The sequence below is a fragment of the Felis catus genome, chromosome C2 (genome assembly GCF_018350175.1).
Source record: "Felis catus isolate Fca126 chromosome C2, F.catus_Fca126_mat1.0, whole genome shotgun sequence".
Classification (NCBI taxonomy): domain Eukaryota; kingdom Metazoa; phylum Chordata; class Mammalia; order Carnivora; family Felidae; genus Felis; species Felis catus.
This window is the reverse complement of record NC_058376.1, coordinates 120,946,451-120,971,570: the sequence shown is the minus strand read 5'-3', so window position 1 is coordinate 120,971,570 and position 25,120 is coordinate 120,946,451. Positions and strand designations below refer to the sequence as shown.

General features: G+C 34.4%; 1 protein-coding gene across 3 annotated transcripts in view; it reads right to left on the bottom strand.

The window, feature by feature from the left end:
- Positions 1-25,120, bottom strand: part of ATR (ATR serine/threonine kinase) — a 102,228-nt gene that overhangs the window by 1,253 nt on the left and 75,855 nt on the right. For all 3 annotated transcript variants that reach the window (XM_006936362.5, XM_045037485.1, XM_019810614.3), the window contains 12 exons: positions 24,276-24,455; positions 22,374-22,516; positions 21,475-21,572; positions 20,804-21,036; positions 19,732-19,866; positions 18,036-18,236; positions 15,349-15,492; positions 12,853-13,003; positions 9,700-9,856; positions 9,308-9,461; positions 7,982-8,133; positions 563-668 (listed from right to left, as the gene is read on the bottom strand). In XM_006936362.5, coding sequence (XP_006936424.3) covers positions 563-668; positions 7,982-8,133; positions 9,308-9,461; positions 9,700-9,856; positions 12,853-13,003; positions 15,349-15,492; positions 18,036-18,236; positions 19,732-19,866; positions 20,804-21,036; positions 21,475-21,572; positions 22,374-22,516; positions 24,276-24,455 — 1,854 coding nt within the window. The remainder of the gene's footprint in view (positions 1-562; positions 669-7,981; positions 8,134-9,307; positions 9,462-9,699; positions 9,857-12,852; positions 13,004-15,348; positions 15,493-18,035; positions 18,237-19,731; positions 19,867-20,803; positions 21,037-21,474; positions 21,573-22,373; positions 22,517-24,275; positions 24,456-25,120) is intronic.

The window sequence follows — 25,120 nt, the reverse complement described above, 5'->3', positions numbered from 1 at the left end:
ATCAACTGATATGGACATGTTTCTGGACTATGTAAAATACCAGGGAATTTCTTCTACATTACAGTTCTAGAAAAATAATAATTTAAAATCGACTCTGAAAATGTTAGGACTTAAATATGTGAATGAATATAATAATAGCAACAATACTCTAAAAGCCTAATATTTAGATTACGTTACTATGAGTAAATGGGACTTCTAAGCTACTTGGAATGGTACACATTTCTCTCAATAACAAAAAATACCAAATGTAAAAGTCAGAATGACGTTATTACAATAATAATTCTTAATCTATTCTCACTTATTAAAAATTATTATCTGCAAACTCTGAGACTTCAACTAATATTAGTACAGAGTGAATTACTACACATTAAAGCTTTGTAAGTTCAGGTAATCTGTGTTCCAAGTTTTTTCCCACTATATCTCATTATTGTGAGCTATCTATAGTTAAACAAGAACTAGAGCTCAGAGTATTCAATGGTCAGTCACTGATAGCATTTAGAATCAATTCTCATTTATAGAGACACACAATGTCAGCTCATATCAAGCTACACCTTCTACTAACCTTTTCATTGACAACTTCCCCGGTTTCATTCAGTGGTGCTTTGGAATGCCCTTTCACTGGTTTACTCCATTCCACCAGAGGATCATGTAGAAAAGTTTTTAAGACACTAAAATGTAAACAAATGTGGTAACGTGATGTTATTTTTGTAAAAGAAGTCTCTCTAAAGTCAGCACCTAGGTGAAAAGTAAGTGAAGGATGAGAAGCTAATGGTAATACTCTTACAACACACATTACTACTGCATCAGTAACATCTGTGAACTTACTGTTTTGGGGTGAGGGACTGAAAGGAAAGAGAGGGAAGAGGGAAGGCAGAGAAGGATCTGAGGTATTCTTGGAGAGTAGAGTAAGGTGAGTTCTCTGTGCCATTTCTAAATGCATACTGTGAACTTCAAATACAACTACCTATGGAAAAACCCACTCAGTTTTCTTATAGGCAGTATGTCCAAAACAAAACTCATTACCCTTTGTCAAACTATTTAACGTGTATTCCCCAAATCAGTAAAGAACATCATTCACTCATTTGCTCTGAACAAAAATCTAGGAATCATCCTAGAATCATCAATCCTCCTCTTAACACTCAATTCTACCTCCTAACCCCCTTTAGAACCCTTCTACTTACCTTCATTTCTACTGTCACTACCTCATCCAATGCACCATCATTTTTCTCTGAGTTACTCTAATAGTCCTCTAACTGGTTTTCTGGTCTCTAGCCCAAACTGCAACTGTAATTTTTCTACAGTGCAAAATCTGATTTCATTTTCTCTTTTTAAAATTTCTTCTTAAAAGTTTAAACGTGTAAACCAGCCCCATGTAGACTTTTCATAATCTAGCCCTGCTCATCTAGGCACCATGATCATAGCACCATCTACTTAAAGTCTACCCTCTAGAAAACAAAATTATATTTCTTAGGCAGTCCATGCCTTCACTTGCCTTGATATTTCTATCACTCAGAATACTCTTCCCGTTTGACGGTCAATTCCATTTATCTTTAAGGTTTCAGCTACTTCCTCCAGAAATTATTTCCTGACTTCCTCCAATTGGGATAGGAGCTCTTAGTATTTCACAAGATACTATACTTCCTCTTTCAGAGAATTTGCCTTCTCCTATGTCTAACTAACCAGTATGTTATACCAAAATGTATGGTAAACAGCTTGAAAGAAAGAAGGTGGATACATGAGCTTTAAAAGTCCTTTTTAAAAACTACATACTACAGCTAACATGTTTAATGGTGAAACTTCTATACCCCCAAGATTAGGAACAAGATAAAGATGTAGACCTCTCACCTTGTCTATCTGACATTCATTTTGCTAGGGCAATTAGGCAAGAAAAAAAAGGCATGAGATTGGAAAGGAAAAAGTAAAACAATTTTTATCTGCAGACAATGTGCTGTTATAGAGAGAAAAATCTTAAGGTACCTACAAAATAACTATTAGAACTAATAAATGAGTTCAGCAAAATTTGCAAGATAGGGATAAATATACAAAAATCTAACATGAAAAATGAATACAAAAATGAAATAAAGAAGAAATTCCATTTAGCATAGTATTTAAAAAACACGTAGAAGCACATTTAAAAAAATACAAGACTTGAAAACTAAAAATTATAAAACACTATTGAAAGAAATTACAGAAGAATTAAATAAATGAAAAGACATCCAATGTTCATGGTTCAGAAAACTCAACATTTTTGAAATGACAATACTCCACAAACTAACAGATTCAATGCCATACTTATTAACATCCAGGTTGGCTTTTTGCAGAAGTTGACAAGATGACCTTAAAATTACGGAAATGCAAAGAATAGCCAAACAATCTTGAAAAAGAAAAAGTTGGAGCACTCACAATTCCAAATTTCAAAATTTACTACAAAGCTACAGTGATCAAGATAATGTGTTATAGGCGTATGGTTACACATAGAGATCAAGAGAACAAAATTGAAGAGTCCAGAAATAAAGTCTTACATATATGCTCAACTGATTTTTCATAGAAGTGCCAAGACAATTAAATGAAGAATAATATTTTCAAAAAATAGTGTGAGGAAAACTGGATCTGCACACTCAAAAGAATAAATATGGACCCCTACCTCACACTAGAAACACAAAATAACTGAAAATGACCATAGATCTAAATATAAGAGCTAAAACTACAAAACACTTAAAAAAAAAACAGAGGCATAACTGTTCATGATTTGGATTATGCAGTAGTTTCTTAAATGACACCAAAAGCACAAACAACAATAAAAATAGATAAATTGGACTTCATCAAAACTAAAAACTTAAATGCTAAAAAGGACATCATCAAGAAAGCAAAAAAGACAATCCACATATGGGAGAAAATATTTGCAAATTATGTATCTCTTGAGGATCTACTACCACAATATGTAAAAGAAGTCTTACAACGCAACAATAAAAAGACAAAATTCAATTTAAAAAAAAATGGAAAGGATTTGAATAGTTATTTGTCCAAAGATGATATACAACTGACCAATAAGCGCATGAAGAGATGCTCAACGTAACTGATCATTAGGGAAATGCAAGCTAAAACCATAACGAGATACCATTAGGTATACCACCCACTAGGATGGGTAAAGTATAAAAGACAGGTAAACAACAAGTGTTGGTAAGAATGTGGACAAATTGGAACCCTCATACCTTGCCATTGGGATTCTAAAGTATTACCTCAAAATGTTAAGCTTAGAGTTAACATGTGACCCAGTAATTCTACACCATACCCAAGAAAACTGAAAACGTATATCCACATAAAACTTGTACACAAATGTTCACAGCCACACTTTTCACAATAGTCAAAGGGTGTAAAAAATCCATTGTCCATTAGTTGATAAATGGATAAACAAAATGTGATATACAATAGAATATTTGGCAATAAGAAAGAATGAATTACTAATACAGGCTACAACATGGATAAACCCTGAAAACACCATGTTAAGTGAAAGAAGACATAAAATGCTACATGTTGTAGGATTCCATTTATATATGAAATGTTCAGAATAGTCAAATCCATTGAGACAGAAAGTAGATTAGTGGTTGCTAGACAATGGCAGGGGAGTAGGGATGGAGAGTACCTGCTAATTTCTTTTGGGGGTGATAAAAATGTTTTATAATTAGATACCAGTGATGGTTGCACAATCTTGGGAATATGCTAAAAACCACTACAGTACACTTTGAAACAGTTAATTTTACGGTATGTAAATTACATCTTTTAAAAAACTGAGATATAATGGACATACAACATTAGTTTCAGGTGTACATAACTTGCTATTTGTATATATTGCAGAATGATCACAAGAAATCTAGCTAATATCCATAAACATACATAGTTACAAATGTTTTTTCTTGTGATGAGAATATTTATTTGTTTGCTTATTTAAATTATTTATTCACTTAACTAATCTCTATACCCAACATGGGGCTTGAACTCACAAGCCTGGGATCAAGAGTCTCATGTTCTTCCACCTGAACCATCAGGCACCCCCTTCGGACACGGACTTTTAATATTTACTCTCTTAGCAACTTTCAAATACACAATACGGTATTAACTATAGTCACCATGTTGCACAAAATATTTCCATGACTTAATTTATTTCATAACGAAAAGTTTATACCTTTTGACCACCTTTTTATTTCATAACGAAAAGTTTATACCTTTTGACCACCTTCATCCATTGTCTACCCTCCACCCCCACCCTCTGGCCACCACCAGTCTGTTTTTTATGAGCTCAGTTTTTGTTTTTCTTTTTTTGCTTAAGTTTTAATTTTCATTAACATAGTGTTATGTTAGTTTCAGATGTACAATAAAGTAATTCAACAGTTCCATACATTACCCTGTGCACATCATGACAAGCGTAATCCTTAGTTCCCATCACGTATTTAACCATCCCTCCACCCCTTGGTAATAACCATCAGATTGTTCACTATAATAAGAGTTTGTATCTTGCTCTATTTTTTCACCTTTGCTTGCTTGTTTTATTTCTTAAATTCCACATATGAGTGAAATCAGATGGTATTTGTCTTTCTTTGATTGACTTATTTCACTTAGTATACTTTTTAGCTCCATCCATGTCATTGCAAATGGCAAAATTACATCCTTTTTTATAATTGAATGATATCCTATTATATGTGTGTGTGTGTGTGTGTGTGTGTGTGTGTGTGTGTGTGTGTATACATACATACCAAGTCTTTTTTTTCCTTAAATTTATTTGTTTAAATTCAAGTTAGTTAACACACAGTGTAGTATTGGTTTCAGGAGTAGAACCCCATGATTCATCACTTACATACAACATCCAGTACTCATCCCAACAAGTACCCTCCTTAATGCCCACCACCCGTTTAGCCCATCCCCCTACCACCCACCTCCCCTCCAGCAACCCTCAGTTTGTTCTCTGTATTTAAGAGTCTCTTATGTTTTTATCTTACTTTTCCTTCCCTTCCCCTATGTTTATCTGTTATATTGCTTAAATTCCACATGAGGGATATCATACGATATCTGTCTTTCTCTGGCTGATTATTTAGCTTAGCATAATACACTCTAGGTCCATCCATGCTGTTGCAAATGGCAAGATTTCATTCTTTTTGATCACTGAGCAATATTCCATTGTGTGTGTGTATGTATGTATGTGTGTGTGTGTGTGTGTGTGTGTGTGTGTGTGTATACACATACATCTTCTTTATCCATTCAGCAGTTGATGGACATTAGGGCTTTTTCCATACTTTGACTATTATTGATAGTGCTGCTATAAACATTGGGGTGCATGTGCCCCTTTTAATCAGCATTTTTGTATCCTTTGGATAAATACCTAGTGGTGCAATTGCTGGGTCATAGAGTAGTTCTATTTTTAATTTTTTGAGGAACCTCCATACTGTTTTCCAGAGTGGCTGCACCAGTTTGCCTTCTCACCAACAGTATAAGAGGGTTCCCCTTTCTCTGCATCCTCGCCAACATCTGTTGTTTCCTGAGTTGTTAATTTTAGCCATTCTGAAGATGTGAGGTGGTATCTCAATGTGGTTTTGATATGTATTTCCCTGATGATGAGCAATGTTGAGCATTTTTTCATGTGTCTGTTGGTAATCTGGAGGTCTTCTTTGGAAAAGTGTTTATTCATGTCTTATGCCCATTTCTTCACTGGATAGTTTTTTTGGGTGTTCAGTTTGATAACAAAATCTATAAAGATAAAATCTTTATGTATTTTGGATACTAACCTTTTATCTGATATGTCATTTGCAAATATCTTCTCCTATTCCATCGGTTGTCTTTTAGTTTTGTTGATTGTTTCCTTCACTGTGCAGAAGCTTTTTATCTTGACGAGGACCCAATAGGTGATTTTTGCTTTTACTTCCCTTGCCTCTGGAGACACGTGCTGTGGCCAAGGTCAAAGAGGTTGCTGCCTGTTTTCTCCTCTAGGATTTTGATGGTTTCCTGTCTCACATTTAGGTCTTTCATCCATTTTGAATTTATTCTTATGTATGGTGTAAGAAAGTGGTCCAGTTTCATTCTTCTAAATGTCACTGTCCAATTCTCCCAGCACCATTTGTTAAAGAGACTGTCTTTTTTCCACGGGATACTCTTTCCTGCTTTGTTGAAGATTCACTGGCCATACATTTGTGAGTCTATTTCTGGGTTCTCTATTCTATTTCATTGATCTAGGTCTCTATTTTTATGCCAACACCATACTGTCTTGATGTAATACAGGCTAAAGTCTGGAACTGTGATGCCTCCAGCTTTGGTTTTCTTTTTCAACATTACTTTGGCTATTCAGGGTCTTTTGTGGTTCCATACAAATTTTAGGATTGTTTGTTCTAGCTATGTGAAGAATCCTGGTGGTATTTTGATAGGGATGGCATTGAATGTGTAGATTGCTTTGGGTAATATAGACATTTTAACAATATTTATTCTTCCAATCCATGAGGATGGAATGTTTTTCCATTTCCTTGTATCTTTTTCAATTTCTTTCATAAGCTTTCTGTAGTTTTCAGCATACAGATCTTTTACCTCTTTAATTAGGCTTATTCCTAGGTATTTTATGGTTTTTGGTGCAATTGTAAATGGGATCGATTCCTTGATTTCTCTTTCTGCTGCTTCATTGGTATATAGAAATGCAACTGATTTCTGTACGTTGATTTTATATCCTGCAACTTTGTTGAATTCATATATGAGTTCTAGCAGTTTTTTTTGTGAAGTCTTTTGGGTTTTCTATGTAGAATATCATGTCACCTGTGAAGAGTGAAAGTCTGGCTTGTCAATTTGTATGCCTTTTATTTCTTTTTGTTATCTGATTGCTGAGGCTAGGACTTCTAGTACTATGTTGAAAACTGTACCATATCTTCTTTACCCATTCATCAATCAATGGACACTTGGGCTGCTTCCATTATCTTGGCTATTAGAAATAATGCTGCTATAAACATCAAGGTGTATGTATCTCTTTGGATTAGTGTTCTTGCATTCTTTTGTAAGTGCCCAGTAGTGCAGCTCGTGGATCATAAGATAGTTCTATTTTTTCTTTTTAAGACTCCACATATAAGTGATCTCACACACTTCTCTGTCTTATTTTCACTTGGCATACATGCCTTCAAGGTCTATCTATGTTGTCACAAATGGCAAGATTTCCTTCTTTTTATGGCTGAATAATATTCCACTGTGTATGTATATGTTTGTGTGTATGTGTGTGTGTGTGTGTGTGTATACATATACATATACATACATCAGGCTTTTTTTACCCATTCATCCATCAATGGACATTCAGGTTGCTTCCATGTCTTGGCTATTATAAATAATGCTGCAATGAACTGTAAGTTATACCTTAATAAAGCTATTATTTAAAAAAATTCACTTCGGGGCACCTGGGTGGCTCAGTCAGTTGAGCATCCAACTTCAGCTCAGGTCATATCTTGCGGTTTGTGAGTTTGAGCCCCACGTCAGGCTCTGTGCTGACAGCTCAGAGCATGGAGCCTGCTTCGGATTCTGTGTCTTTCCCTCTCACTTCCCCTCCTATGCTCATGCTCTGTCTCTCAACAATAAATAAACATTAAAAAAAATTTTTTTGGGGGGCGCCTGGGTGGCTCAGTCGGTTAAGTGTCCGACTTCATCTCAGGTCACGATCTCGCGATCCATGAGTTCGAGCCCCGCGTCGGGCTCTGGGCTGATGGCTCAGAGCCTGGAGCCTGCTTCCCATTCTGTGTCTCCCTCTCTCTCTGCCCCTCCCCCATTCATGCTCTGTCTCTCTCTGTCTCAAAAATAAATAAAGGTTAAAAAAAAATTAAAAAAAATTTTTTTTTTAAATACAACAAAATAAAAAAAATCACTTCAACCAATGCAAAGTGGCTTCTATTATTTAAAAAACATATTTAGGAACCAATAATTACACTCAAGATTACTGTTAAATTGTTTACATTACATAAATAATTACCTCATTAAAGGCTCTCTTTGATCTCGCATCAGCCTCATTGTAACTTCACAAGCTCTTCGAAAAAGACCTTCTGTTCCCATAGGACCCATTCCATTAACCATATTATGAGTCAGCCGAAATGGAACAATTTCTGGAACTTCAAAGGTTTCCCCCTTAAAACAAGGCATTTTATTAAAAAGTAGTATTAGAATTTTAAAATCTTTGTGCAAAAAAAAATTAGAACTTCAAGTCTAGACTCTTGAAGCAAAGTGCAGAGATACCTTCAAAATATTTATATTTTTATAATATGTAAATATAAAAATATTTGTAACCACATTAAAGGCCTATATCATGAAGGAGCCTACATCTCTACCTTTGATCTAACGGATGGATGGATTCACCTATCACTGAATTATTATAGTGAATATTACTATAGAGAAATTTTTATGCATTCAATATTTAATCTAGTATTAACTTCCTTAATGTCCTTCTTGAGTAATATAAAATAAAAACAAATATTCTCATATTTTTTTTTTAAGAGTTTCACTTTAAAGCAGGGAGGGAAAAGAAATAACCAAATGTTAGATGCTCATACTGATGAGAGTACACAACATATAGTATAATGAAGTCCAGTTCATTTATTTTCTACCATTCTCAACCTGCCTTTCATAGGGCCTTTTCATCCCCAAATTTATTGACTCAGTTTCTTATATGATTTAACAAATACCAGTGGTTTATCTTTTGATTTAATCTTATTTGTATCTGTAACCTGTCTTAGTTCCTGTGACAGCAGATGGCAATCAATACTGGGGATATGAAAATAGGGGGTTAATCTATCAGTATGCCTTCCAGGACACTGGAAAATTAGAGGGGGCCTGAGGGACCTCAGTCCAACTAGCTTAATTTATTCTTAAGCCCCTCTGGACTTAAAGAATTTTCTGGGATGTCTGCCAGAGATCTGTGTATTTTGTTTAAATTCCTGGATGATTCTGATATGCTGCCAGGTTTGGAAACCATCACATTAAAGTACTGTCTCTTTAGAACTGAGTCTCAGTAAAATGAACTGATCTGCCCATATTCACATAACTAAGAACTGAGTCAGAACTTGAATCTTTGGATTTCAAGTTCAGTGCTAGTTTTCCTATATCACTCTTTTGAGTTCTCTTCATCCTAAGTTGCTTTACTGAGGACTCTGGGATCCACTGATCAAAAACAGTCAAAAAAACTCTCAGTGTGACTCAACTGTGATGATAACTGCTACCAACGGGTATATCTAGGAAGAACAGTTGTTAAAAAAGGCAATTGGGAGAAAACATACAATTAACTAGAATGAGTCACATCACTTACCTTATTGAAGAGACAGTTGAAATCCACATGTACACATTCACCAGTCAAAGAATCAAAGAGGATGTTTTCACCATGACGGTCTCCAAGCCCCAGGATATAACCAACCATTGACATAACTGCAGTGGAACGACAGTATGCTGACCTGCTACTGTACCTAAAGAAAACACAATGCCTATCACATATCCTTATGCCACCAATTTAATTTAGATTTAATTTTAAATTTAGAATTAAAAAAAAAATTTTTTTTTAAGTAATCTCTAGCCCCAATGTGGGTCTCAAACTCACAACCTCGAGAACAATCACACACTCTACTGACTAAGCCAGACAGGCACCCCTAAGATATTTTTTAAAACATCTAACCATAATAATGTATTATTTTCTGTTTAATTTACCATGATGTAGGATCAGGGAATGTCCTCAGAAACCACTCATGAAAAACAGGAGGATGCCTGGGTAGGAGAAATTCTTGGAATACTTTGAGTTTTTCAGACAAAGCTGCGGCTTTTGGTAGCATACACTGGCGAAGTTCTTTTCCTGTCATATAAACTCCTACAAGGTAGAGTGGTTTTCATTAATCACACAAGCCAAATAAGGGGCAATTTTTTTATTGGACAGAAAACATCCATTTTTATTCAAATTGTTAATTAAAAGAATGGAAAATTTTTCATAAACTTACCTTCTGATATTATAATAAAATGCATTATGTATGTTCCCTTGTAATTATCCAAAGTGAAGCTTGTTTATGAAAATGAATGTCAACTAAAACTAATGTGGAATCAACTGATTCCAGAATATGTTACTCAGAATAAATCCAACGTGAGCAGTACCCCTGGAATTGTAAAATGCTGTAGTCCTCACTAAAATTGTACTAATCTCTCTGTTAATCAGCATGTAGTATAGGTCCACACTGAATCATTATTAAAAAACCTACAATGGTGCTTTGAAATAATTTCCTGTGTGAAGGCTAGCCTATAAGATACATAGTATAGCTGATTCTTGAGCTGATCTTGTACAATGCAAATCATCTGGAGAAAAACAAGAAATTTTCCTTCTGATATACTGGTGAGCTTATATTAGATGGGTGATATGACTACAGTCTATAAAGTGCCTTTCAGGCCCACCTTGGTTTAGATACTTTTTTTTTTTTTTTTTTTTAAGAGAGAAAGTACGAATGGGGGATAGGGGCAGAGGGAAAAGGGGAGAGAGGCAGTGAGAAGGAAAGGTGGGGAGAGAGGAAGAGAGAGAGAGAAAAAGAGAAAATATCTCAATCAGGCTCCATGCTCAGCATAGAGCCTGATATGGGGCTCAATCCCACAACCCTGGGATCATGATTGGAGCTGCAATCAAGAGTAAGATACTCAACTGACTGAGCCACTCAGGCACCTCGGTTTGGTGCTTTTTACACCCAAGGCAGAGCCAAAGTTTTAAGGATAAGTTTGAGATTTGATGTTTTCAGTCTCAAATGTTACATAATTCCCATGTGTTCACGGTATTTAAAAAAGTTTTTTTTAATATTAAAAAAAAATCCAATAACAATAACTAAAACTTATACAATATTTCATCCTTCCAATAAAAAAGTCAATAGTAAATTCCTTGGAATAAGAGTCCAGTGTGTGAGTTTCAGCTCTGCAACTTATCAGCTTTGTGAACGTGGGGAAGTTACTTAACCTCTGTACTATACATAAAATAGGGATAATCACTTAACAATAAAAAACAAGGCATATAACATACTTAGCACAATGATACAGTAATTTATAAATGTTACTTATTGTTATGGGTTAAATTGTACCCTAAAAAAATGTGTTTAAGTCCTAACCCCTGGTACCTGTGAATGTGACCTTAATTGAAAGTAGGGTTGCTGCCCATATAATAAAGTTAAGATGAGGTCATTATGGTGGGCCCTTAATACACTATGACTGTGTATAAAATACTGTATAAGAAAACAGACATACAGACTTAGGGACAACACTGTATGATGATGGAGAATAGAGCTAGTAAAGTGATGAGTCTATAAGCTAAGTAACATCAAATATTGCTGAAGACAGCAGAAGCTGACAGAAATGCATGGAAGTTTCTCTGCTAGAGCTTGCAGAGAGATGGCCCTACTGACACCAAGATTTTGGATTCACAATTCTCAAATTGTGAAAGAATACATTTCTGTTGTTTGTAGCACTTTGTTACAGTGGCCCTAGGGAAGATAATAACTTATTTTCTACCTTATTCTGATAACTTCACCTATCATCCCATATATTCTTCATCTAGCTATTCTTAATGTCTGTATCTTTTATAACAATAGTACAATTACCTAAGGAACTCAATATTGTTACAATATTATTAACTAACCTTTAGACCTTATCAAATTTCACCAAATGTCCCACTACTATCCTTTGTCTGGGCCAGGATCCAATCAGGATCCCTTATTACACTCAGCTGTCATTATCTTCTTAATGTCCTCAAATGTGAGTAATTTTTGTCTTTGTCTTTGATTACCTTGAAATTTTTTAAGAGTTCTAACCAGTCATATTTTTGTTTCTCCACTGTAAAGTTACTACTTTTCTTCCTTTTTAATTAAGAAGTAGCTTATGGGGAGATACTTTGAGACCCTACAAATAACCTTTTGCCCATTAATTTCAACATCCATTGATAATCGCTGCCTGCAATAATTATTATTGTGGTACTTGCTAATTGGTGATTTTCTATTTCCATAATTTCCTCTACATTCATTAACTACAAGGAAGATCTATTATGTATTGTAAGGAAGAACTGTTCCTACTTCCCTACTTATTTATTGAAGCATTTATTTACATCAGTGTGGACTCATGTCAATTTTATTCCATGAGTTATAATCTATACTATCATTATTTATTTTCTTGCTCAAATTATTTGAGGCTTGGCCAGTTGGAGTCTCTAATTCCAATCTAATACTTTTGGCTTTATTCAAACCTTCTTTCTCCTTTTGTTTCTCTGACAGTGGAAGAAAACTAGCTCTCATTATCTATAATATATTTATTCATTTGCTAAAGTTGAGTATACAGGGGCGCTTGGGTGGCTCAGTCGGTTAGGCATCCAACTTCAGCTCAGGTCATGATCTCACAGCTCATGGGTTCGAGCTCTGCGTCGGGCTCTGTGCTGACAGCTCAGAGCCTGGAGCCTACTTCTGATTCTGTATCTCCCTCAGTCTCTGTCCCTCCCCTGCTCATGCCCTCTCTTTCTCTCTCAAAAATAAACATTAAAAATAAATAAATAAAAAATAAAGTTGAGTATACATGTAAAGTAGTTTCAGAATTGCTAACCAAAACCTCTGTGAAAAACAAATTTTCATGTACATTTTTGTAAGCTACATCAAATTTTTCGGGATAAAGATAGAGAAGGAAGGTGTAAACACAAACACCTTAGTACTTCTGTATATAGACTATCATTTGACCTAGAAATTCTACTATGGCTTATTAAAAAAAAGGTACAATGAGATATGTTAATAACAATTATACATGTTAGTAGATTTTATACTCATTATATATTTGTACTTTAAGAATTCATTTTAGTACCCTTTTCCTTATATAGTTTGGTCAGAATAGGTCTCAAGCCAGCAGTGTTGTTAACCCATTCAATAATCCCACATTCATCATTCAGGGGAATAACTGCGTATGTTCGGATATGAAGTTCTCTTCTGCGAGATTCTGCATCTTTTCTCAAGCACTATTAAAAAAAAAAAAACATAAACTTAAAAATTCAGAATTCTACATGTCATGTCAAATATATCTAAAAATTTTTCATTTCATAGCAAAAGAATGTCAGTGAAAGTTTACTCTGTGGTATAGATGAATAATTCTTCAGAATGGTAGGAAAGGATACTACTAGGATAGTATCCATCCTCTTTTTTCCAAATCATTAAAAATGCCTTGGGCAAGTCCCTCTTTTTTAATTATTCACTGAGAATTATTCACTATTCATGGGCAACCCATTCACTTTTTTAATTATTAACGTGAGAATACTGTGTTGAAAGTATTAAAGTTGTATATTCAATGACAAAATGTTCTTTCACTGTTTATTGCTTTATAGATATTACTGAAATATTAAGTCCTTAGGTACAAAGACTGCTATTTAATTTTGATTATCTCAAAAATTTATAAACAAAAAAGTATGAGTTTTATGATGTCCTTAAAATTTTTATTTTATATATCGTATAAAAATTTTATTTTTATTCTTGCAGCTTGATATTACAGCTTCATTTGAAAAACTATCTCCTAGCAGAAGAAAGCTTTTTACATCTCATTTGATTAATTCTGAATTAATTTAGGAAAGGATAAACAGTATTTTGTTTAATTCTGGAACTGTAGGACATAAACAGACTAAGCATACAAGTATAATTGCAATTTGTCCAATTCAAAAGCACAACCACTAGCCAAAAACATATTTTAAATGCCAGGAATAAGTAGGCTACATAAATGTCAGCCAAACAGTATAATATTAGAATTTACATGTAAAGATCAGTTTGTGGTCTCCTAGACAAACACAGACTGTAGTTTTTGAAAATCAGGCTACTGTATCTGACCATGGCAATGAGGAGAATAGTAACGAAATAAATTAATCAGTAACAAAACTGAAAAAGATACATTTATAAACTAAAGCCAGGCCATCTAATACTCCTAACCAGAAAAACACTCAAGGGAGCTTCGGATGAACATACTAATTGGTTTAACAGTCAGTGAATTAAGTTACCAATTTACCAAACATTTAAAAAAAGTTTTTTAGGGGCGCCTGGGTGGCTCAGTCGATTGAGCATCCGACTTCGGCTCAGGTCATGATCTCACGGTTCCCGATTTCAAGCCCCACATCGGGCTCTGTGCTGACAGCTCGGAGCCTGGACCCTGCTTTGGACTCTGTGTCTCCCTCCTTCTCTGCCCCTTCCCTGCTCATGCTCTCTCTCAAAAATAAATAAAAATATTAAAACAAAACAAAACAAAATTTTATACCACATTAAAAGCCCATTTCAAAGGCAATATGAAATGAAGGACTTTTTTAAAAATTTATTTAAAATGTTTGGGAAGGGCGATTGGGTGGCTCACTCGATTAAGCATCTGACTTCAACTCAGGTTATGATCTCGCTGTTTGTGAGTTTAAGCCCTGTGTTGGGCTCTGTGCTGACAGCTTGGAGCCTGGAGCCTACTTCAGATTCTGTCTCTCCCTCTCTCTCTGCCCCTCCTGTACTCGTGCTCTCTCTCTCTCTCTCTCTCCCTCTCTCTCTCTCTCTCAAAAAACATAATAAACATTAAAAAAAAAGCATTCAATAGAAAATATTTTCCCTCATTAACACGTCTTACACATTTTTCTCAATATAATAAAGGTAATCTAATTTTTTAAAAAGTTACATGAACCCAGCAATTCCACTTCTGTATACACACTCAAAAGACTGAATGCAGGAATTCAATGAGTTATTTATATACCTATGTTCATGGCAGCATTATTCACAATAGCAAAAGGTAGAAACATTCTGTGTCCCTTGATAGATGAATGAATAAACAAAATGCAACATACACATACAATGGTATATTATTCAGCCTTATAAGGGAAAAAAATTCTGACACATTGTAACATGGATGAAACCTGAAGACAATACCAAGTGAAAAAGCCGGTAAAAAAGGCCCAAAACTGTATGATTCCACTTCTACAAGGTACCTAGAGTAGTCAAATTCATAGAGATAGAAAGTAGAATGGTGGTTACCAGAGGCTGGGGAGGAAGAGGAATGAGGAGTTATTGTTTACTGGATAGAGAGTTTTGGTATGAAAAGATGGCAAAAGTTCTGGAGAGGGATGGTGGGGATGGTTGCACAACAATGTGTATGTACTTAATGTCACTAACTGAACAGTTAAAAATGGTTAAAATGGTAAATTTTATCCCAATTAAAAAAAATTAAGTGAAAACAAGAAAGGTAGTACATCTTATTCTCTTTTTAAGAATGATCTATTTGCATACTGAAAAGTTCCTATCACAATGATAGTAATTACTGTAATTCTAAAATTAAAGCAAACTATCTCCAAACCTTATTAATCAAGGAATTAAATTCCATCAGTCTACAATCCTTTCTCAGGTCATCTTTAGGCTTACACATCATGATGTAGAACTTTCCATCTGATCCTTTTAAAGAGATCTTCTTTGGTTTCTGAAGGGATGCAAGAATTTCCACCTAAAAGATGATGAATTACATATAAGTTAAGGTCAAGATTCTTTAAATGTGTTATTTTTTATTTTTTTTGAGAGAGAGTGTGTGTGAGTAGGGGAGAGGGGCAGAGGGAGAGGGGGAACAATAGAAAAAGAGAAAGAGAGAGAGAAAGAGGGAGGGAGGGAGAGAGCGCGCACACGCACCTAATGCAGGGATCAATCTCAGGACCATGAGATCATGACCTGAGCCGAAATCAAGAGTCTGCTGCTTAACCAACTGAGCCACCCTGGCACCCCATTTAAACTTTTATATTTAAAAATTGTGCTACCTAACAAAAAGAATAGAATAACCTATATTGTGTAGTAAGTTTATTATTTTAATGATTTTTTTTAATGTTTATTTATTTTTGAGAGAGACAGAGCATGAGCAGGGGAGGGGCAGAAAGGGAGGGAGACACAGAATCCGAAGCAGGCTCCAGGTTCCGAGATGTCAGTACAGAGCCTGACATGGGTCTCAAACCCACGAAATGCGAGATCATGACCTGAGATGAAGTCAGACGCTTAACAAACTGAGCCACCCAGGTGCCCCTTTAAAGATGTCTTTGATTGTAATCACCTATCATCTATGAAAAGAATGGGTTGCCCATGAATAGAGACCCATTTTCACCCATTAGGAGTGGATATAAAGTAAAAGGATTACTTTATCAGCAATATAAGTGCTTATACATCTAAACTTAGGTATTCTCTTCAGAACAGTCACAATGTTTAAATGACTTTTGAAACATTTTTCAGAGCCTGTCTTCAGAGCTGTAAGCACTGTTTTTAAATCTTATTTTTAATGTTTATTTATTTTTGAGAGAGGGAAAAGACAGAGCACAAGCAGGGGAGGGGGAGAGAGAGAGAGAGAGAGAGAGAGAGAGAGAGAGAGAGAGAGAGACAGAATCCGAAGCAGGGACCAGGCTCCAACCTGTCAGCACAGAGCACGATGCAGGACTCAAACTCACGAGCAATGAGATCATGACCTGAGCCGAAGTCGGACGCTAAACCAACTGAGCCACCCAGGTGCCCCTAAATGTCTTTAGGGTAAGAAACGATTATCAATTTAATGTAACTTGATTTTTGAAAAAAGAAACTCTTTCCAAAATCAAGTCTACCTAATAAGGTGAGTCAATAAGCTGAGTATTATTAAGTTAAAAACAAAACCTGATTATAAGTAAGAATGATTTCATTACATGGTTTAGTATCTGGCTATGAAGCAATTAAATGTTTTGATCTATAGACTTGCTGGAACAAACACAGTTATGAAAAGTATTTACTTAGGGCGCGCCTGGATGGCTCAGTCAGTTGAGCATCTGAAATCGGCTCAGATCATGATCTCATGGTTCATGAGTGCAAGCATGCGAGCCCTATGTTGGCCTCTCTACTGTCAGTACAAAGCCGCCTTCGGATCCTCTATTCCCACCCTCTCTCTGCCACTCACCCACTCTCTCCCTGAAAATTAAATAAACATTAAAAAAAATTCACTTAGAAATGCTCTAGTACCATTTCTTTAAAATAGTCATACATTTAGGTGCCTAGGTGGCTCAGTCAGTTAAGCACCCAGCTTTGGCTCAAGTCATGATCTCGTGGTTTGTGGGTTCGAGCCCTGCATCAGGCTTTGCGCTGACAGCTCAGAGCCTGGAGCCTGCTTTGGATTCTGTGTCTCCTTCTCTCTCTGCTCCTACCCCACCACTCACACACATGCGCTCTCTCTTGCTCTCTCTCTCAAAAATAAATGAACATTAAAATAAAATAAAAAATAAAATAGTTACATTTATAGTTACATATTATACTTCAAAAAAAAAATCAAGTTCTTCTTAGCTGAATTTTGTGTCCTTCCAAAGTATAAACAAAAACTATATTTTGTTCTCATTTTTTTCTCCATTTTTAGGACAAAAGAAAGTATGGAAAAGTCAAATTGTGGAAAATAAAAATTATACTCAAACTAAAACAATATGAACATCTAAAAAATCAAAATACTCAGTTAATCATTTTTTTAAGGACACTGTCCTAGGGGTTATACATGATTAAAAGGAAAATAAGTCTAAATATTGTGTGTGTATATCTTACAATGCACAAGGGAAGATAAAATGTATAAGATTGAAAAGGTGATGAAACAAAGGTAGCACATGATTAGAAAAAGACATGTAATCTTAGCAATATGTACTAGAAAAATTGAGAAGAGAAAATGTGTTCAAGGGAGGACATAAAAAGCTAAAAATTCTGAAGGAACCATCTCCCCTAGTATGCTATTTAAGATGCATGGCTCTTGTTCATCATAATACACATTAAAAAAGTACCAGTCTTCTCCATATGGATATTTTTGTGGGTCACAGATCTTGGGAACATTTTTAACATTTAATTTTGTCCCACTGGTATAAAGTTTTACTTTTCTGTACTTCTAATCATTTTTTTCTTTGTAAATACAATTTACTTACTCTCTGAGAAAGACACCTTTAAACTTACTTTGCCGTTTCTAACTTCACTAAATTTTAAAATCGTAGTTAGTTATGTAACATTGAAGTTTACCATATCATCAAAGCTGGCAATATAGGCCCAATGCCCAGGAAATGGCTCGTGGTTGGCATGAGCACCCGGAATTGATGGAAGAGTAGGTATCATGACTGACTGTAAAGGAATGAGGATTTCACTAAATGTTGGTTCTTCTACCAGCTTTTTAAGCATTTTAAAATGAGTGCTCATGCTTAATGTAGAACTACTTCCATCCACCTGGGGGAAAAAAAAAACAGTACGTTTTAATTACTCTGTGTTTACCTTGAATTGTAGAATGCTTAATTTCAACCAAAACAAAAATTTCATTTCTACAGTATTTTAATTACAATGGTTAAGCAGTCAGTGGTTTTCTAAGAATTTTTTATACATCTCATTTTACCTACTCTGTATTCTTTCACTGCATCAGTAATAGTACCTATACCACAGGGCTGTTTAATGACTAAAGGAGATAATAAAGGAGATAACAGAGGCATATAGTCTATTATCCCCTATTACAAAATCCAAAAAGTTGTGTAAATCAAACCTTTTATTCAGTACTAAATCTCATTTGGCAGCAAAATGATACCTGAACTTCTCACTTAGAGCAAAGATTAGTATGTTAGCAGTAGGGATACTCAATATTAAGTACATACACTGCGTTACCTTTACAAATATGAAAAATTCTGAATTCCTAAATGTAGCTGGCTACAAAAATTTCAGATAAAGAACTGAAAACTTATACATGTATAGCATTTAGAAAAGTACCAGTGCATAGTAAATGTTTACCATTATCATAACACTGTCTTTGATAATGCCAAGTACATCAAAGGTCAAATAGGACTAATGCAGATAGCAAAAACATATTTTTCTTTCAAGGCGTTTATTGATGAAGGGAAGGTGAGACATAGAATAGTCTGTATTTTCTTATCTATAAAGAGCTAATAGACTGAATATGTATGTAAAGTGAAATCTAGCTATTTACTTATAAAGAGTCTCTTTCTCCCTCCTTATAACTATCCTCATTCCCTACTTTTACCTTTTCAAGGTATTCTTTAGGGTACTTTTCCAATTCCTTGGGTAAAAGAGTGGGTTACCCCTTAAGCATGTTCATTACAGAAATATACTGAAAAAAGTAGTTATTAAACTAGATGATAATCATCTCCTTTCTTCCTTATGATTCTATCAACTCCTCAAGGCAGCAGAACATGTCTTATTTATCTTTGTTTCAGCATAGTGCCTGTTCCCTTATAGGCAATGAAATAAATGTGTACTGAAAGAATGAAATGAAATGAAAATCAAAACTCCAATTTTCTTTCCTCTCATATCTGTAGGTTAACATGTAAGTTTTGAAACTTTAAAGATATGACACAAAATAATAACAGAGATAACAATGAGTATTTTACATATTTATATTTTTAGAGCCTATTTCATATCCCTCTACTTAAATTATTTCTAATAGATATGGACAATTTACTCTCTGAATAATCTACATTAAAAAGAGCTTTTAGAAATTTTTGAGTATATTTGTTTGAGAGAGGGACAGGTTAGAAAATTTAAAAACAGCTTTATTGAGGTTAAGTACACAATTTGATGAATTTTGATGTATGTGTACACTCATTTGTTAGAATTTTCACTTAACTAATCAAATGAAAGACAACCAGCTAAAATCATATAGAAGTTTTGTATAAATTATCCAGTACTGGTCTATAAGTAGTAAGATTTATGATCATACCGGTTTATTGCACAATTCTAGAAGCTTATCTGTTAGGCGAGTTGCATCTCCAACAAACTTTTCTAAGGATTTTTTCATATGAATAGCTTTATTTAGGATTTCCTTGCATCTGTTCACACGCATGGGATAAGAAGACTGTCATAAAAAAAATTAAATGTAGTTTTATAAAAGATTTTTAAAAAATAACAAAATTTTGACACAAATCAACTTAAAAAGTATTCATGATGATGATGAGAATTTATACTATTCAAATTTCCTGGTAATCAATTCGGCAATGCTTTCAACAGCCATAAAAATGCTGTTATCTTATGAATTCCATTCTTAGAATTTATCCTGGTAGAATAATCAGAAATGAGAATACAGATGCGTCTAGATGTATTACAAGAGTAAAACTATGGAAAACCAACAGTTAAATAAATTACAGAAAATAAATTACTATAGAATTTTATATAATTATTAAAACTGTGTCTTCAAAGAATATTGAATTCATACGAACATGCTTATGGTAACAATTGTAGGTGAAAAATATCAAATTCTCTATCTCTATAATCCAAATTTAGCATTAAAATATGCATAGAAAATATACATACAAAAATACGGAAGAATATTAATGGTAGAATTAGTGAATTTTAGTTTTCCTTTTTAGATCTCTGTGTATTTTCCAAATTCTCCAAAATATTTATAATTAAATATATTTACCACCTTATAAATGCTTATTAATAACGCAATAAAGCTTTTCTATTATTAAAAGTTTAGGTACTTTAGATAAAACACTTTGAAAAAAGTAGGCTACCATTTTTATACCATGCACTAAAAGTTTATTAGACTTCGTAGAGAAACAGGATGCTGAATTCTTTGACCTTAACGTACCTGTCCTTTCATTTGATATGGTACATATTCCTGAACTTTAAAATGACATATAATGCTTTAATTTCTCTTTTTTCAAGTATTTAAAATTAATGATTTACTACTAATCTAAGAAAGAAACAATGGAACTTACATCTTCGTATTAACATTAAATAATCAATGCCATATAAAATGGAAAATGACACTGTAGTGACTATTATATTACCTTTGACACAGCTGTCATCATCCACATTGCTTGTTGAGGATAGGCCAGAAACACTTTGGCTATAATTTCCATCAAGACAACAAAAACTTCATCGTGAGAATGACAAATTCGGGAGATCAACTGTGAAAAAGCAGTCAAAAACTGATATGGTGCTAAGTGATTTGTGTGCTCTGTAATAACCTTGTTTATTTTAGCTAAATCATTTCTCATTTGTACACGATCAGAACGGCCAGCTGGAAAAAAAAAATCAAAGTTAAAAAAACAGTGAAGAAAAAACAGTTAAAATATTCAGGGTCACTGAAAAACTCAAGGGCAATTAATTTTCACTAGAAACACAGAATAAGCCACAGTTCATTGTAATTTTTAGGATAACTTATTTGGTTTAAACTAGTTCCTCTCAATATGTGTTGGGTTCTTGAACGAATGAGAAGATTCTCATTTGCAGGCTGTGAACTGCAACAACTAAGTCCATGCGTTTAGTCCATGGACTAACAACTAAGTCCACACATTTCCTCTTTTCTTAACTTTAGTTTCTTACTCACACTTACATGCAATCTTAATTATCAAATTTATTTCTAGCTTTTTGTAAGTTAGATTGCCAAGCCAAATGTGACTTTATGCTAAAGTTAAAATTCTTATCCCTTGAAATTTTTACATAAAAAAAATTATACCTTTTTCCCATTCATATGCCTTAGCACCAAAATCAAGCCATAGTGATAACATTCGTGGCATTGACTGATATATGAATTGGTTCCCATATTGTAGAGATCTGCAATTTTACAGAAAAAGAATGTTATTAACACAGTGCTCTTTTTTTACATTATGTAGATTAAAATATAAAGACTTAAACTACCATTTGAATTTTGCATAGCCTTCTGACAAAAATTATGTTGTCAGTATTTCTTCTTAGTAGAGGTTACCTTCGACTCCCTTATCTCTTTTTGTTACTATATTCTTCACTAAGCTCCACATTGCCTATGCCAAGAAGAATGAATGGAATGTCATTATTACTTCTTAGGAAATAATATGTGAAAATATAAACAGTAGGCATGAGACAATACACTATTTGATTATAATACACTGATATATATAAAATCAAGTTATATTTCACCTGTTATCTAGTCTAAGAGATAAGCTCTTTCTACAAGTCTAATGTCAAAATGATTTTCATATGTATTTCTTAGCAGAATTGGCAGGAAGGAGACATTCCATTGGTAATTAATTATAACCACTAAATATATTACATTAAGAGTCTTCTAAAATTCTAGGGAGGGGGACTCAGAAGCTGAGGGTCTGGAATGGGAAGGGCACTTAATTTTCATTGTATAATACTGGTACTGCTGAATTTTAAAAAAATGTATACACACACACATACACACACACTACTTTTTCCACTAATAAAGTTTAGTTTTAAAAGGAAGAAAGAATGATATAAAGAAAAAACATATCTTATCTAAGGTTAAAGACTGAATCAGTGGTGAAACAGAAAACGTCCTGAACACATTAAGATCTGTGATAAAAGAGGCACTCTGACATATGTAATCAGCACACATACAGTTCTCACACTTACCTGCCAAAATGAAGAACTATATACCGAATGAGATCACCCTGCTTTTCCATCTTGTTATCTGTGACCATGGGCATCAATTTGTCATAGTACTTGGCAAGATAAAAATGCCCATCTTCCCACTCTGGCAGGAACAAGGTCACATCCTGTAAAAGAGAATACCAGATGTTCACCTAAGAAACCCCCAAACTATGCTGGGAAATAAAGTATGAATAGATGATTAGGGATCAAAAGTATGAGACCCACATGGAGGCAGAGCAAAGTCAAAGGAACAATGATTCTTTGATTTGGATAAAGAATAGCTGTTTTCTTAAAAAGGTTTTCTTAGGATAGCTTGTTGGTTCTGGTGGGTTGTCCACTGGCCAACATGAAATAGTGCAGAATAATCAGCTATTTAGGAAAAGAAAACTCCATTTACCTTGCCACTTTATATGATACATCAAAATAATTTCCACATGGATTAAAGTGTTTTATGAATGTGTGCATATATATTTTTTTATTTAAAAAAATCTCAGTGAAAGGAGAATATCAAAGCCCTGAGGACAGGGTTTAAAAGCACAAAAATATGGCTAAAAAAAAAAAATTACATCTTATTTTTCTCCAAGATCTGTCACAGATAATTGCCCTCCCTCTCAACTTCATAATCCGGTTTCTAAGAATTCACCTCACACTCACTCCTCAAACTATTTCTTCATGGTTTCAGTCTTCAGTATTCCACTAAAGCAGATTCTTAAATCTAAAAGATCCTTTCCAATTCTGGTCTCATTTGAACTCTCTTCAGCATCTGTTTCTGTTGTCCTCACCACTTCCTCTTGGAAACACTTTCTCCCTTGACTTCTGTGAGGCCACAATCTTCCAAGTTTTTTCCAACCTTTCTGGTCACTCTTACTTTGTCCCCTATATCATTTCCTTTCCCTTTTCCTGCCTTGTATATTTATTTTAAAATAACATTATTTGAAATGTGATGGAAAATACATAGGATGGCTGACTACAAAAAACAAAAAAACAACAAAAAAAAACCACTTTTAAATGAAGTTCCACTCTTAATTCAAGCAAGTTTGAGAACATAGTTTGAACCAGGAACCTTAAATCTTGAGTTTACCCTGAATCTATTCTTGAAAATTTATTATAGATGGCAACCTCCCTGTGGATAGAGGAGAGAATGACATGACTAGATGTATGGAACAAATGCTGGATTCATATGCCCAACCAGCCACAGGGACAAGGCTGCCAGTGTCCCTTCCCCACGTAGTCACTGAAGCAAAGAGGATGAAGGAAATATACAAAAATTTTCAGGTTTATAAAATTTCAGGATTAGAAAATGCTTGGGCTTCTCTCTCTGCCCCTACCCTGCTTGTGCTCTCCCACCTCTTGTTCTCACAATAAATAAATAAACTTAAAGAAAAAAAAAAAAATGCTCTTCCAACTAAGCCAGCCACGTGCCCCCCCAATCCTACAGGTCTTGATAGGTTGTATTTTTATTATCATTTAGTTTATTATTATAGATAATTTTTAAATTTCCACTGCAATTTCTTCTTTGATTCATGGGTTATTGGGAAGTAGCTCTCTCACAATACCATCAATGTAAAGCTTAATACTTAGTAAGGAAGGTATACATTGTGTTTGTTCAAAAAATTGCAGGATGCAATGTGATTACCTTTAGGAGGGTGAAAGGGTGGGTCATTGAGTACTAATAATATTCTACTTCTTGACCTGGGTGATGGTTTCTTGAGTGTATTTGCTTCGTGATAATTCTTATGCTATCTACACTACTAAAAAGTCAAAAAGTTTCCTGGGTATTTTTATACATGTGTTTTTCCATACAGACTTTAAAATCATTTTATCCATTTGCAAAAACAAGAAAAGATTTAACTCTTAATGAAACTGCATTATACATATACTTGCCTTATATTTTTTCATAACTGCATTGCTTTCAAAGTTAGCTGTTTCTTCCATAAATCGGCCCACTAGCAGCATAGCTCGACCATGGATTAACATGTTCTTACTCTCGGTTGGGGTTTTATTTTCAGGAAAACATAATTCAACACCCTTCTGAAGAACAATTAGTGCCTGGTGAACATCACCCTAAAAGGAAAAAGGAAACAATAAGCCTTTTAATTTAAAAACATATTTCTGTTTTTGAAAAACAAAATTGTTAGCATTTAAAGACCATTAAGTATGTTTTATGTATAAATCTTCGTAATTTCATGTTCATGTCTCATTTCCCTCCTGTGAAAGTAAAATCCTAAAAAGGAAGCATTGCTTCAAATCACATAGAGCTCAAATTCATTCATTAATTCACTCATTCATTCTTACAGTCAATCAAAGTACAAGAAACTGAACACATATGTAGATGACTAGGGATAAACACGAATAAATCAAAATCTCTGGCTTAAAAAAGTTCATAGTCAAGTGAAGAAATAGACTATATAAAATAGCAACACGATGTGAAGTTCTATTAACAGAGGAATATATATGGGTATAATTAAGGACAGAGAAGGGACGCTTCTAAATCTACATGAAGGTACAGGAAAATGGAGGAGAGCAACAGTCAGGAAAGGTTACCAAATGAAGATAATTTAAATTAGGTCTTAAACATCCGGATGGCCAACAGGCACATGAAAAGATGTTCAGCGTCGCTCCTTATCAGGGAAATACAAATCAAAACCACACTCAGGTATCACCTCACGCCAGTCAGAGTGGCCAAAATGAACAAATCAGGAGACTATAGATGCTGGCGAGGATGTGGA